The 15,045-nt window shown below is 57.1% G+C and overlaps 1 protein-coding gene across 1 annotated transcript; it reads left to right on the top strand.

The window, feature by feature from the left end:
• The first annotated feature begins 4,671 nt into the window (after window positions 1-4,671).
• On the top strand, window positions 4,672-10,236 carry FGF8 (fibroblast growth factor 8). Its single transcript, XM_089897362.1, has 5 exons — window positions 4,672-4,749; window positions 4,932-5,018; window positions 5,243-5,423; window positions 8,593-8,699; window positions 9,544-10,236. Exons 1-5 carry the CDS (start codon window positions 4,672-4,674, stop codon window positions 9,832-9,834), a joined length of 744 nt encoding a protein of 247 aa, XP_089753488.1. The 3' UTR covers window positions 9,835-10,236.
• Window positions 10,237-15,045: the final 4,809 nt, after the last annotated feature.

Genomic DNA, 15,045 nt, shown 5'->3' with positions numbered 1-15,045 from the left:
GTGATCAGGGTCGCAGGCCCCTTTCTCTTCTCCAGGACTTTCTTGAAGTGCTTCCACCAGGAACCGGGGTGGAGGGGGCAGCCAGAATGGAACCATTCACCTACCCGCGGCTCGGGGTCAGGAGGTAGAGGGGAAGGTGGAGCTGGCGCCCTCTGGTGGGCGAGGTTGAAACCGCCTGTGGCCGTGCGGCTTCCCGCGCCGCCTCTCTAGGGACTCTTAGGGGTACGCCGCGGTGCAGGGTCCTACGTGCCCCGCCAGTGGTCTGGGCGACTAAGGCCGACTTCATTCGTTCGTTCGTTCATTCACGCATTGGAAGGGCTCCTGTTAGAACCCTTCCCTTCCTCCTCTCGTCTATAGTCTCCAAAGTCCTTGGCACGTGCATGGTTGAAGGCGCAGTAGCCTGGCTGAGTGCAGCGAAGAGTCATCCCTCGTGGGAAGCCTCCCCAGCAGACATATCTACCCCCCTGTGCGTGGCCCCGCCCAAATATTTACCCCCCGCGACGCGGCTGATCTCTCATTGTACGCCTTTGCTGGTTTCTTGGTGGGTCTTTCCCGCTGCCCCGGCCGGCGCCGAGCGCTCTCCTGCCCGCGGTGGGGGCCCAATCCACATCTGCTTCGTCCAGGAGTTTCCCGGCCCGACGGGGCGCCCGGCGGACAGAGCTGGGAATTGTTTTTTCTCCTTCCCCGCCCCCGCCTCTCCTCGATCCCCCTTTCTGCCCTCTCAGCGCACAGTAGGAGAGTTGCCAATTCACTTTGGCCCCTGAGAGCTGAGGGATGAAGGCTTACGCCGGGGTCTGCAGACTCTTGGAGGAGGGGCAGGACTGTATTTGGGGGGTGAAGTGGGACGACTCCCAGACCCGGGCCTAAAGTGCTTAACACAGCCTCCGCGATTTACATTTGAACGGTCGGCGGAGGGTCTGCGGCGCTTTGAACGCCGGGCGCAGGAGGCGCGCGTTTGAGCGAGCGGCGATCCAGGCGGCCCCGGCCGGTTGGTGTGGATTTGAGGGGCCTGGGGTTGTGCTGGGGGGGCGACCGATGCACTTGGAAAGAGGCTGAAGGTGTGTGTTTAGAGGGGCTATTTGTGTTGGCGAGAGGTGTGTGTTTGTGTTTGCAGGAGGCGATGGACACTGTGTGTGTGTGTGTTTGTGTGTGTGTATGTGTATTTGTGTTTGCGGAGTGTGGAGGCAGCCGGGAAAGGTGGCCGGCTGTCACTCAGCGATCAGGTTGACAGGCGCTCCCTCATCAGGGCCAGGGAGCTCTGATTGCAGATTCGAGGAAACAAAATAGCAATTGTAATTACGGGGCTTTGATAAGATAAAGGAAGGAGCGAGCTGGCCGGGAGGTGAGTAAGAGAGCAAGGGAGGAGAGAGCGGCCTGCTGGGGCCCCGATGGAATATTTGCATCTGTCACTCACGGGGGTGTGCCCTGGCAGTACCCGGTGCCTGATGCGGAGGTGTCCTTATTGCTGCCCCCCTCCTTCTAGAGACAGGGACTTTTGGGGAGATGAGAAGAATCCCCCCAAATCGATGAAGGTCCAGTTGGGGGAAATTCTCCAAATTGAAAGGAATTCTGGTCTGTACAGGCCCCTTGGTGGAGGTTAAGGTGTAGGACTCAAACCCTGACCTCCACACTTTTAGGCCCTGGATTGCTCACCTCTGGGGGAGAGGGAGGAGGGTGGATTAAGATCATTGAGGTTCAGCCCAGCTCCTTCAAAACATTCTGGGGCTCCAAACCAGGGTTGGTGGAGACAGGTTGGACTGTCTCCACCCCAGTCTGGGGAAGGACAGGTGCCCAGAGTGACTCAGGTTGTGACTCCAGGACTATGCACACTAAGGATGGGCTGGATGCCCTGACCTCTGTCTGGTCCTGCTCCCTGCTGTTCTCATCAGACTGTTTTCAGAGGGCTGGGTCCCTGGTGAGGAGAAGGCCCTTCTCATGCTCTGCTCCCCATCTCTCCACTCATTGTTTAATGCATACAAATAAACATTTTCAAGGGCCTACTATGTGCAGGGCATGAGGTTAAGATGGTGAACATCTTGCCTGCTTGAAGCAGTGCAGCTGGGGAGTTAGACACCCAACAAGTGGCTGGCAACCTCTAAGACAGAGGAGCTCAAATGAAGGAAATGTGCTGGTCTGGGCTGTGGGCACTGGAGCCCACCGCACCTGTCTTCCCCCAGGGGGCCCACCTCCCAGTGGGGTTGAGAGAAGATGGTACAAACCCAGCCCTTGGCAAATACAAGTGCTCAGTAAATGGTGGTGCTTATGATTATTATCTGTTGGGAGGGTGGTGAAGGCAAGCCTCCCCGCAGAGGACCCACATGCACTGAGGTCTAAATGCTCAGCCAGTTTCCCCATTATTCATTCATCGAATACTAGTTGCAGAACAACCCCTGCCCAGCTCTCTGCCATGAGCTGCAGCTTCTGAGCTAGTAAGACATGGTCCTTGCCAGGCGGTCTGTGTGGGCAAGAGCCAGTTGAGGGAACAGACTCCTGGAGGTGGGTAACAGGTGGGCTCAGGAAGTCTACTTCTCTGGGGAGGGATGAGATCTTGGGACAAGTCTTCTGACTCTGTTTTCCCATCTAGACCTCACTCAGTGTTAGCGTTATGGCTGGGAGTGGGAAAGGTAGGCCACAGAGAAAGGGGAGGTAGGCAGAACTTTGCTGTGCTGCCTACTGCCTCTGGCCTAACGGCTTCCTGGGACCACCCCAACCCCTCCAGCCCAGTCCCCAAGGACGTGGCCGGGGCAGTAGGGCAGGGGAGGTCTTGGGTGAGGCCAGCAGCTGGGCAAAGCATCAGTGACTCCACCTGCTCCTCAGAAGTATCTGTCCCAGGGCACCTCTGCCCACCCAGGCTGCTCTCAGAGAAGCACCATGGCTCAGGGTTTCCCAAAGCCCCTGGAGGGAAGCAATGAGCGGCTGGGAAAGGCTTAGACGGCTCCTTACCTTCTTGATACTCCCCCTCCCCCACAGTTGACACAAAGCCAGCAGTCCATGTCTAGTACACAGTAGGTGTGTAAATACCTGTTCAATGCACAAATATTGGGACTCTGAGAGAAAAAGCTGGGCAACCTGGATCTAAGTCCCTTCCCCAGGAAAAGCAGCTGAGAGCAGTTATTTTTGCGCCCTCTGCCTGCTTCTTTGGTGGGGGGGGTGAGGGTGGTGGCAGTGACTCTGGGTCTTACCAGGGACCTCTGGGCTCTCCCATATAGTTGGCTGTGGTTCCTCTCAAGCTTCAGGCTAGTGTGTATGGGGGCGGGGGGGAGGTACAGGGGCAGGGGTGATGGTGATAATGGGGGCAGGAAGGGGAGGAGAAGATGTTTCTCCATCTCAGGGCCTTCTTGGAGACCGAGCAAGACAGGGGAGACCGGCAAGGCAGGGTACTCAGCCGAAAGATGGGAGTGGGTGTCGGGTCGCCGACGCAAGCATGCACTGACAGAGAGGAGCGCACAGCAGTTCACTCCAGTGTTAGCAGCCACTTCCAGGCGTCGGGCCTAAGCGAAGCACACAGTAGGCGGCTCAGAGAACCGCCGTATAGCCTGAGGCGTAAGTGGACAGGGTCCCACGGTGGAGACCGGGCACCTTCCCACTCGGGCTCACCGGCGGTCCAGGAAGCTCCAGCCGAGGGTCTCGGGACTCCACGGGGCGGGAAGCCCGAGGTGCCCCCCATCCCCGCCCGCCTGGACCCCAAGAGCGCGCCAGGGGACAGACCGGGGTTGGGGGGAGGCGCCCACACCGGCCGCCCCCCCCTCCAGACGGTCCCCAGACCCCTCCCCTCGCCCAGACCCCCAATCCCATACCCGCCGGCCGCCCCGCCCCGGCCCGCCCCGCCCCCGCCCCGGGCTGGGTCCCGGCCCCCCGCTCCCAGCCGGGGGCTGCGGGCTCCGGCCGCCCGCCCCGCGCTCCCCCCTCACGCCCGGTGCGGCGCCCCCCGCCGCCACCCTCCCCTCCCCTCCCCCTCCCTTCCCACTTACCCACCCCCCCCTGCCGGCCCGTTACCCTCCCTCCCGCTCCGGCTCCTCAGCAGCCAGCGGCCACCGGCTCCGGCTGCGGCGCAGAGGCACTCGGCGCGGCGCGGCGAGCTCGACATTCCCTGGGACCTAAGGAGCCGCGTCGGGATCGCCCGGGCTCCCGCCCTCGAGCCTTCCTCCGCCGCCACCGCCGCCCTCGGCTCGTCTGTCCGCGGCCTCCCGCGCACCGGCGTGATCCCGCCGGGGCTGTGCGTGCTCCCCGGCCGCGCGCCATGGGCAGCCCCCGATCGGCGCTGAGCTGCCTGTGAGTACCGCCGCCCCGCGCCCCCGGCCGCGCGCCCGCCCGCCCGCCGCTCACCCTGCGCCCCTCTCTCCCCGCCCGCTTTTGTCTCCCACAGGCTGTTGCACTTGCTGGTTCTCTGCCTCCAAGCCCAGGTAAGGCGCGCTGCGCGGAGGCGGGGGCCGGAGCCGGCGGGGGACGCCGGGGGGCAAGGTCGGGCAGGGGCAAGAGGACCGACCCTGCGGCCACGCGGCGGGCTGGAAGGCACCTTAGAAATGCAACCCCTAACTACCCCGAGGAGGGAACTAAGGAACAGAGAGGTAGCGCCTGCCTAAGGTCACACAGCCAGCGAGTGGCGAGGCTAGAACCCGAGGTCTCGGAGTCCAGCTCTGTCTCCCACGCCTCCCAGCCAGGTTGGGGTGGATGGGGAACTCTGCGGGCAGCCACACCCGGCCGCCGAGGATGGAGGCATTCGGGGCCCGGGGGCGTTCGTTGTCAGAGGTACGGTGACTGTCTCAGGGACCCTCTCCGCGGCTCTCTGGGGAGGCTTGCGGCGGGACTGGCCGAAGGATCAGGTGCCTAGGTCCTCTGCGGTCTCAACATTTGCTCCGTGAATTTGTCTTTATAAATGTCAGGGGTCGGGCAGCGCTGCCTCCCGACTTAAAAGCGCCCTGCTCTTCTAGGAAGGCCCGGGCGGGGGGCCTGCGCTGGGCAGGGAGCTCGCTTCCCTGTTCCGAGCTGGCCGGGAGTCCCAGGGTGTTTCCCAACAGGTGGGTCCAGATCCTTCTCCATCCCGGGCTCATCCATGCTAGGCTGGGTCTGTCCGACTTTCCTGGGTGGGGGTGGGGGGCGGGTGGCCTGAGCTGGTATGTTGGGGGGACCCCAGCCGGCTGCCTGGGGCAGTGGAGGGAGGTGCCGGGTGATGGGGGCCACTTGGGCCCCTGGGCAGAGTAGCATTATAATGGCGTGTTGTGTATTTTTCAATTTCCTAAAGGTAACTGTTCAGTCCTCACCTAATTTTACACAGCATGTGAGGGAGCAGAGCCTGGTGACGGATCAGCTCAGCCGCCGTCTCATCCGGACCTACCAACTCTACAGCCGCACCAGCGGGAAGCACGTGCAGGTCCTGGCCAACAAGCGCATCAACGCCATGGCAGAAGACGGGGACCCCTTTGGTAAGGCGAGCTGCGCTGCAGTGGGGTAAAGGTAGCCTGTGGAACGGGCCCCTCTTCCCCAGGCTGCCCTGCTATGACTGGACCTACCAGTCACATCTGCGCGGGCCAGAGGCCTGCACGCTCCCCAGCTCAGAAGGGAAGGAGTTAAGGCGAAAAAGCATCTTGGGGGTCAGCTGGAGAAGAGAGGGTTGGGGAAGGGACCTCGGGGAGTACTCGGCCCACAGGTGCCCCTTCCCTGCCCAGCAGATGAATGAATCCAGGAATCTCCCTTTCCACCTCCCCCTTTCATACCCCTCCCCACTGCAGGTGGAGGCAGAGGGTTCAGGGGGAGGGGGCCCAGGTTTAAGGGAAGCTCTTGAAAGAGGATATGTCGCCAGGGCCCACAAAAGGAGAGTGGGAAAGAGAAGGGAGAGAAATCCCTTCAGCTCTCCCAGCTTGGGGGGGTGTTGCTGTGAACCTTTAAATACTTTGATCAGAAGGGTCAGTTACACATGGGGACTAGGCTAGGAAAAGGACCCCCCCCCCTGCACTTGTCCAGGAACCCAGGCGGTCAGTCAGAGTGGGGCTCCTGGCTGCCGGTGGGGTGGTGAGTACAGGGAGCTACTGCGAGGTAGAGAGGCTGAGGACTGATTGATTTCTAAAGCATTCAATATTCCTTCCTTGAAACAAGGCCAATTTCCAGAGTCCTGGATGTACCAAGAGAAAAGCAAGCCCTCTGGGCTGCTGGTGTTGTTTTTAGAGAGCGATTATTGTGAGTTTAAAAACCTTTAAATAATGACCAAGTTAAACAAGCATGAAAGGAGAGGGGAAGACTCTATTAAAATGTAATAAAAAGGTGAGGCGTTTTAAGAGCTAAGAAGAAAAATGAAGAATGATATAAAACAGAAAAAGAACGAGGCTTTTTTTCAGATGTGGAGTTTGAAAGGAGTTGCAAGTCTGTAAATGTTAAAAAAGAGGTTCAAGATTGTTCTCTATGAATCTCTGGAGAGACCCCCGCGTCTGGCAGAGCGATTAAAACTCTTCTTACTTTCACCTTTTTTAACATTTCCTGAATACTTTCTCCTCTTCTCGAGCCAGTTTGGGGGATCGAGTATGTCTCGCTGCATTTTTTCTGCATCGACGTAGCTGACTTCCCTTCAAAGCTGGAGAAGGAGACATAATTTTCCTGGGATAAATCTGTCACTGGGGTGGAAGAATAGGTTTGAAAATGTTAAGCTTTCCAAAAGCCCAGTCGGGAAAGCTGCCGTAAACTTCGGCCCCAGCTCCCCAGATCCATCCAGGAAGGAGAGTGGGGGCTTTCTGCGGTGGGGTGGGGCTGGGGGTGGCCTGCCTGGTGGCCGAGCTCCCCCGCTGGGCTGGCAGGGCCAGCCTACCATCCCTTTGTCCCTCCAAACTGGCTACTTGCTGCCCTTCTTAGCTTCCAAGGAAAGGGAATGAATGCCTGGCTCCTCCTGGGTTTACTCCCATTGGAACAAATGGTCCAGCATCCTTGGGTTTTGGGGAGGGAAGAAGAGGCTAAGCTGCTCATGGGGGAATTCCTCTTCAGACATCAGAGGTCTGACGCCCACTTCTCTCCTTACAATTATAGGAGGCTTCCCAGTTTCCCTGGTCCCTGCCTGGTGAGCAGGAGCTGGAGGGCCCAAGAGCAAAGGCTTAGGGTGTATAGCCAGGACAGGAAGAATCTGGGGGAGAACAGCAGAGGAGTCCCAGTTGCTTCCTTATGGGCCCCAGGAAGGGACAGAGGGCTCCATCCCTATCTGCCCTGTTTGGCCAGAATTTCAGAATGGAATCCCCTCCCCTCTTCTCCAGTCGGTGTCCTTCCTGGCCCTTAAAAATAGTTGCTCCTTGCCCTGGAAGGCAGACCAGGAGAGGGATGAGCAGACTGGCTGGGTCCAAGAGGAGGTAGGTGGGAGGGGAGGTGACAGCTGCATTTCCCTGGCTGACTTGCAGCCAGACTGGGGACTTGGCTACTGGGTCCCGGCTCTGTGCTTCTGTGAAGGGGGGCAGGTAGTCACAGGCTGGGCAGTGAGGGCTGCCTTGCTGATCTGTGCCCATCACCTCCCATTAGTTTCAGGGACAGAGAAGGTGCCACCTTGTCAGTACAGGCTGGGAGGCAGACCTGGGAGTACCCAAACTTCTTTCTCAAGGAGGGAAAAGGCTGCAGTAGGGAGGGCAGGAGACCCAGCCCCTTCTGTCCCATCCCAAACAGCTAAGCTGGTCCCCACCCCCTTCTTGGTGACAGCCTCAAAGGGAGGAGTTGTGCAGAGAGTGGACAGGGACCAGGGCTTCTGCGGCAAGCTGGCTGTCTAAGGGGAGAGGGGAGTGGGAAGAAGGCACAGAATTCAGCTCCCTGTTTCCTGGCTCTCAGTGAGAGGCAAGCACACCTGATTTTCTCTCCTCACCTACAGAAAGTGTTTGGTCACTGGGGTGAGAAGCCCAGTGCTGCTGGAGGGTGAGAGAAAAGATTATTGAGTTGTTGATTTCTGAACACTGGGGCTGGGGACTGGGGTGACTGGGAAGCGTGGGGAAGAGATAGCATCCTCCCAGCTGGTTCTGGGAAAGCAGCCGGCCATGGGCTGTGGGTGTAGGGAGAGCTGTCTCATCCCTATCAGCTTCTCAGCAGAGCAGGGGTAGGGTGGTGTGGCCAAGGCTGTGGGTTAGAATCCGAGGCACCAGAAACAAGAGAGAGTGCTTTTATGTTTGACCTCAGGAGTGGAGGTCACCACTGCACCCCAGACATTTGTAATGATCTGTGAGGCATGTGCATATAATATTCTGAGTTGGAAGAATCCTCAGAGATCTTTGATTAGAAGCGGAATTCTAGTCAAATTAAAATTTACTTGAAGCCTCGACATAAAAGTTATTAGTCTGGTTTTAAAAGAGGGTCTTTTCAGTTTGATGGCTCCAAGACCCCTCTGCAGAAACCAGTTCATATGCCATGATCTCATTCACCCCCCTTCTGTAAACCCAGGTAAGAGGTCGGTCTGAAGCCCAGAAAGGAGACTTGACTTTCCCAGGGTTGCACAGCATGTTAGTGGCTGGAGCCCACGCCTTGGGTACCTGGCTCTTGGAGCAGTTGCTTCTGGGAAGGGCCAGCTGGGATGGGGACATGGAGCACTGGGGGTCAGGGAGCTGCTCATAACCACTCTCCCCCCACATTCCCTGACAGCAAAACTCATTGTGGAGACGGACACCTTTGGGAGCCGGGTTCGAGTCCGAGGAGCTGAGACAGGCCTCTACATCTGCATGAACAAGAAGGGGAAGCTGATTGCCAAGGTGAGGTCTTAGAAGGAAGGGAGGGGGCGACTGGGGCCTGGGGAGCAGGCTGGGCTGGCTGAGCTCCTCCAGGATCCCAACAAGGTGGGCAGAGACAGAGGGCCACCTTGGGCTCACCTAATGATTGGATGGTGGGGGAGGTGAGGGAGGAGGAAGCTGAGAGATGAAAAGCTGTAAAAGCAAAGGAGGAAGAAGGCAGGCTAGGGAAGGGGCGGGGGGGGGGGGTGGTTGGTAAATTCCATATATCTTTTTAACAAATCGCCAAATTGCTTTGCTATTATGTCCAATTACATGGTACCAGCATTTGGAATGTTCAGTAAGCCGCAGGCCCAGCCCCTCGGCGGAGCTCTGAAATGGCCCCATTAGTCACGGCTCCTCTACAGCCTCGAGCTCCCCGCTTCCTGGGCTTCTGGGGCTTGGGGCTCAGCATCTCCTCACCGGCCTTCCTTCCCCCATAGGGTGGCAGCCCTGGGGCTGCAGGCCGGCATCCTGAGGGGCTGAGGGGGGCAGGTGGGGAAACGGGTGCTAGCAGCTTGGGCCAGACTGGTGGGCAGGAGGCCAGGGTAGGCAGGGGCTGGGCCCCCTCTCTGCCTCTCTGTGTTGGGGCCCAGCCCCTCGGTAGACAGCCATGTGTCACTGCTACCCAGGAGGACAGGAAGTTGCCGGGTGGGCTGTGAGTTGTCAGGGATTAGAGAGCGGGTGCCCGGGCAGGGGGTGGGGCTGCCCACCCTGCCATCTGCTGGGGTGCCCACCTGCTGTCTGGGGCCGCCTCCCCTCTGCCTCTGATGGGGGCGGGTTCTGGACAGAGCCCGGTGACACCGTGTCTGGCCCCCCCTACCTGCAGAGCAACGGCAAAGGCAAGGATTGTGTGTTCACGGAGATCGTGCTGGAGAACAACTACACGGCCCTGCAGAACGCCAAGTACGAGGGCTGGTACATGGCCTTCACGCGCAAGGGTCGGCCCCGCAAGGGCTCCAAGACTCGGCAGCACCAGCGCGAGGTCCACTTCATGAAGCGACTGCCCCGCGGCCATCACACCACAGAGCAGAGCCTGCGCTTCGAGTTCCTCAACTACCCGCCCTTCACGCGCAGTCTGCGCGGCAGCCAGAGGACTTGGGCCCCCGAGCCCCGATAGGCCCTGCCCGGCCCCTCCCCGCCGCTCCCAGCGCCGGAGGTTTCCTCTGGTGCAGGATGAGGTCTGCGCTACTGAAGGCTGGGGAGGAGCTGGGGGAGCCCTGGGCCCTAGTTGTTGATAATTGTTTGCTGTTGGGTTTTTTGTTGTTTTTTTAAACAAAAGAGAGGCTCTATTTTTGTATTCCACTTGGCTGTGGCGTCTGACTTCTTAACTCTCAGGAAGGCCAAGTGAGTGGCCTAGACTGGGATTCCAGCGGGGGTTTCCTGGGGGTGGGGGGCTTTTTCTAGTCCCGCAGAGGCGCTCCTGAGACCCCTGCAGCTGCAGGGCAAGACTGCTAGGCCGCCAGGGGCTCCATTGCACCCCCAGGTGGGGGCAGGGAGGAAAGAGCCTGAACTTTAGGTCAGATCTTTCAAGGGCGGGTGTCAGTGGAGGGTGGTTGGGTATTAGTTGCTATTAAATGACTGAAATATTTATTTAACTGACGTATTAAAAATGTGTGTTGGAGAGTGAGTCCTCCTGGGGTCAGCGCCCTCCCCCCGCGCTGCCCCAGCTGGCAGGCGGCTGAGAGATGCAGCAAATCAGGCAGCAGCTCTGACTGCAGCCTCCCTTCTACCTAAGGATCCACACCTGTTGGCCGTCCCTATCATTGTTGCTGGAGGGGTTTTCTTGGGAGGACAGAAGCAGGGAAAGGAGCAAGAAGAGGCTCTTAGCTGGTCCTGGGACCTCTCAGACATGGGCTTTTAATAGGAGTCATTGTTAACACTTCCCCAGGCCACCCCTGGGCCAGAAATGATGACTTTGCTAGGACTGGAGTTGTAATCATGGATTCAGTGGGTCCTTTAAAAAGTGCCTTTCTGTGTATGCCTCGGTCTGTGTGGGAGACGGATCAGAGATGCCAGAGCTAGTTCTTTCTGAGTACCAGGCTCCAGAAAATGAAAGAAAAGAGCAGCTGCCGGGGTCCAAGGTGGAGGTATGTTGGAGGGGGACTGCCAAGGCTGGTGTTGACAGTTGTGACATGAAACAAGTGTTAACTTTGGGATATCTGGTTAGAAAGCTATGAGCAGAAGGTGCTGAGCTCAGGCGCTGCAAAAGACCCCAGGGGACTGTGGTCCGGGGAGAGGCTGCCAACCTTGGAGAGACCAAGCCTAGAGGGAGTGGAACTGGCATTGGCCGGGAAGGGAAGCTCACAGGCCTAGAGCAGAACTCATCTCTGGCCAGGGGGAGAAGCAGCAGGTGGTAAGTCAGAAGGACTAGCCTGTGAAGAAGGACTACTATGGATGAAGGAAGACCAGGTCATGCTATGACAATGGTAGAGCAGGTCATTCATGGCGTGGGCAAGAGGACTGGCCTGTGGTGGGTGGAGGGGTGGGTTCTTGGAGGTGGACTGGTGAGATTGGCATCACACCACCCGGAAGAGAGCCCAAGCCCAGAGGCAGCAGGTCTCCTGAGGTCAGAGCTGGCCCAGTCATCATACCTGAGCTCTCATTCTGGTTGCTTCCACTGCCTTCTTTGGGCTGGTCCCATAGCACAGTTACTGGACGAATCCAGAAACCTCTTCCCTCTGGGCCTCTGGTCCTTTGGGTAGAGGGCAACCCAAGGCTTCCTAACCACGTGGGCCTCCAAGAGTTGCAGCCACAAATCCCAGGCTCAGGCCATCCAGATGGATCAGGAATCCTAGGGCTCAGTGGGAAGCCTTGGAGAGGCTGGGGTACCATGGGGCCTCTTCTGGCCTGCTATGGGGGTGAAGGGCTCTGGACAGAGTAGGTTTCTCCTGGTGCATAGATATGGAGGATGTGGGGAGGGGGCTCTAGACATCTCTTTTCCAGCTCCCCCAGCTCTTAGTGCCTCCTCTTCTGCTCCATCCCCTCCCCTCCCCCTTTAATTAATTCTGGGTGAGCAGCCTGGCTTTATTGTGCAAGGAGCTGGGGTCTCACTGTGGGAAAAGTCACACCTTCTGAGCAGCTTCTGATGCCATGCAAATGAAGAGACCGTCCAGGAAACGCTTTCATCTGCACGGCCGCCTGTCCAGCCCCCAGCCCAGTAATTACCCACATTTCATTTGTTTGAGAGCAATTCCTGGGGGAAACCACAGGGTAGGAGGGAGTCTGGGGGGTGGATGGAATGTCAGATTCTCCCTGCCTGTGATCCTGGCCACAAAGTGGGGCCAGGCTGGGCCAGGGTGGTCACTGGCTAGGCCAAAGCTACCCTGAAGCCCACAGGCTGGGGACGCCTGAGTACTCCAGGGTGGTGGGGTGGAGCTGTGCCACGGTTGCGACGACAGAGAAGAGGTGGGTTGTCCAGAGAGCCGGACCTGCCTCATGGAGAAGGGAGAGATGACTGATGGGGGAGTAGAGGTGGACAGGAGGGTGGTGATCTTGTCCTTGAGGTGACCTGAGGCTTTGGGAAGGGGTTGACTCCCAGCAGGACCCCCAGCCAGGCACCCTGGGGAGCTGAGCCCAGAGCAGTGGGGCTGCGCTGGGCCGGAGCACCCACTACCTTGTTTATCTTTGCGTTGCTGCCTCCACAGAGCCCTCGCTAATGGGGTTTTACAGCCACTCAAGCTGCAACTGGCCAAGAATCAATCATTACCGGCACTTAGCGGTTTGATAGTTAACAGCCTGAACTGAAGCCAAACTGGTTGTTAACTGTGATAACAACTGATTTCAAGGGGTTATTGCCGGCCCAATATGCTCAGCCCATTTATCTCGGGGAAAACAAGCAGGGAGCTGTTGCAAGGCCCAGAAAAGGGAGGAGGACAGGGCTTTCCTCAGCCAAAAGGCCTGCCACTCTGTCTAGGAGTGGGTGCTGGCTGTGAGGACCCTGGGGGCCGGCTGAGGTGTGCGTGGAGGCCTGGCCTCCCAAAGGATCTGAGGATCTGTGTGCGGGCCCAGGTGATACACGCAGAAGGCCCTCTCCAGTCCTCCCTTCTCCCCAGTTCTGACCTCACCCTGATTCCCCACGTCTCCTCTCCTTCTCTTCTTACAGTAGTGGTCCCCGTGAGGCCCTCAGAGGGACAACTCTCCATGGGGAGGAGCCCAGGCCTAGTGGCCAGGCCTCTACTAGTCCCCACTCAGCAGGGGCCCTGGACCTCTTCACCCATTCCTCCCTCTCCCAGGGCTGCCAGAGCCCAGCCAAATCCAAGCCAGAACCTCGCCTTTAATTTCAAAGCCAGTGATGACTCCACCCAAGCCTTGACTAGAAAGGATGCACTAGAGGTCTCTCCTCTCACTCCACCAGGTCCTGTCCATCCCTACCTGCTACCCTCAGCTGAATGGCAATAGGTGAAGCTATGGCCAAGCATCTTTCTAGAAAGCTGCTGTAGCAAAGGACCCCAGGAGTTCTCCACCATCTACAGATAGACAACCCGAGGCCCAGAAATCCCACAGCCAGCATGAAAGCTAGTTTGAAAGATCAGGTCTTAACTCCCAGACCCAGGCTGCCTCTTGAGGACTGCAGGTCTTACTCTAATTCATTTATTCAGTCACTATTTATTGAGTGCCTATTATGTTCTGAGTGCCAGGCTCTGTTCTGGGTAGAGGGGACAAAGCAGGAAATAAGTGACAAAAACTCTGTCATTATGGAGCTCAAATTGTAGCAGGAGGCTGTGGGTGGGGTGAGAACAAACAGTGTATAGTTTATCAGACCCTGGCAACCACTACAGAGAAAAATAGAGGGAATGAGTGTGGAAAGTGGGGTAAGGTAGTAGCAATTTTAAGTAGGGTGGTCATAGAAGGCCTCACTGAAAACTTAATGCTGGAGCAGACACCTGATGGCGGTAAGGCATGCACCTATCTGGGGGAGGAGCCATCCAGGTACAGGGACCAGCGAATACAAGCTTGTAGCATCAGGGGAAGAGGAGGGAGGCCAGTGTGGTTAGAGCAGAGTGAAGGCAGGATACAGGTGTAGTGTGTGTAGTATGGATGTAGTGGGGTGGGGAGAATGATGGAAGCTGAGATGAGGCATATAAGTAGTGGTGATGAGGGCAGATCATGTAGAGCCATTGAAAAGACTTTAGCCTTGAGCCTGAATGAGACAGCAAACCATTGTGGGGATTTGAGCACTAGAGTGACATGATCTGAATTAAGTTTTGTTAATAACAAGATTGCTTTGGCTGCTGTGTTGAGAATAGACAGTAGTGGGGTAAGGGAGACTAGTTACGAAGTTTTTGCAGTAATCTTGGCGAGGGATGATAGGGCATTGGAGGTGGTGGGAAGAGATTTGAAGTTGGGACATTTTTTGCAAGTAGGGATGTGCTGATGGTTTGGGTGTGGTTTGTAAGAGAAAAAGAAGAGTCTAGGGGTTTCCAAAGTTTCTAGCCTGAGTGACTGAAAGGATGGAGAGGCCCTTTATTGAGATGGAGAAGATTCTAGAAGGGGCAGATTTTGAGGGGAAGAGTAGGAGTTTTGTTTTGGACATGTTAAGTCTGAGCTGACTAAATAAATATTCAAGTGGAGATGTTGAGCAGGCAGTTGTATGTGAGTCTGGAATTCAAGGGAGAGGTCTCATGTGAAGATATAAATTTGGGAGTATTCAACTCACAACTTTTAAAGCCAGGGGATGGAATGGATTTCCTAGGGAGTGAGCGTAGCCAAAGAAGAGGAGAGAGCCAAGCCTGAGCCTTGGTATCCTCCAAACAATTAGAGGTCAGGATGAAGGGGGGGAACCAGCAAATATTGTGGCCCATGAGTTAGGTAGGAGGAAAACCAAGAGGATGTGTGTCCTGATGATATAGGAAAAATACACCAGTTTCTGAGCCCAAAGCTTTAAGTGGGCTTTGGGTAGAGTTTTACTGTCATCAACTGTCTCCCTTCCCTCCTATCCCCGACCAATCTCAGGGCCAAGAGGATGCAGCCAGCAAACAAGAGGGTTGTTGGTTTCACCTGGGGGTCTCCTTGACTCTTCTTTCAGTCTCCCCCTGCCTCTCATCCTGCCGCCTTTACCTCTGGAACACTACTCAAATCTAGTCCATCTACTCTTCTGTTTATCTACTGCCACCTCCCTGCTCCAAGGCATCATCAGCTCTTGTCTGGCTTATGGCAACAGCCCCCTAACTGCTCTTCCTCTCATATCCCTCTACAATCCTTTCTGCACTCAGTAGCCAGAATTTCTAAAACATAAATCCGATCATGTTACTTCTGCCATATCTAGAATTAAATTCAGACTCCTTTTCCATGGCCTGAAAGGTCTCCTCCATGCTCTGGGCCCTGTCTG

Source organism: Delphinapterus leucas, chromosome 16 (genome assembly GCF_059928025.1).
Source record: "Delphinapterus leucas isolate spDelLeu-1000000601 "Yukka" chromosome 16, BTC_Dleu_Yukka2, whole genome shotgun sequence".
Classification (NCBI taxonomy): domain Eukaryota; kingdom Metazoa; phylum Chordata; class Mammalia; order Artiodactyla; family Monodontidae; genus Delphinapterus; species Delphinapterus leucas.
Note: the sequence above shows the minus strand (reverse complement) of the source record. Positions and strands in the feature narration are given on the sequence as shown.

Bases quoted from the DNA above. Each gene is read 5' to 3' on its own strand.
- FGF8 (XM_089897362.1), top strand. From the start codon at position 4,672: ATGGGGAACTCTGCGGGCAGCCACACCCGGCCGCCGAGGATGGAGGCA. The intron at 4,750-4,931 runs GTACGGTGACTG...CTGCTCTTCTAG, and splicing joins GGGGGCGTTCGTTGTCAGAG to GAAGGCCCGGGCGGGGGGCC. The intron at 8,700-9,543 runs GTGAGGTCTTAG...CCCTACCTGCAG, and splicing joins AGGGGAAGCTGATTGCCAAG to AGCAACGGCAAAGGCAAGGA.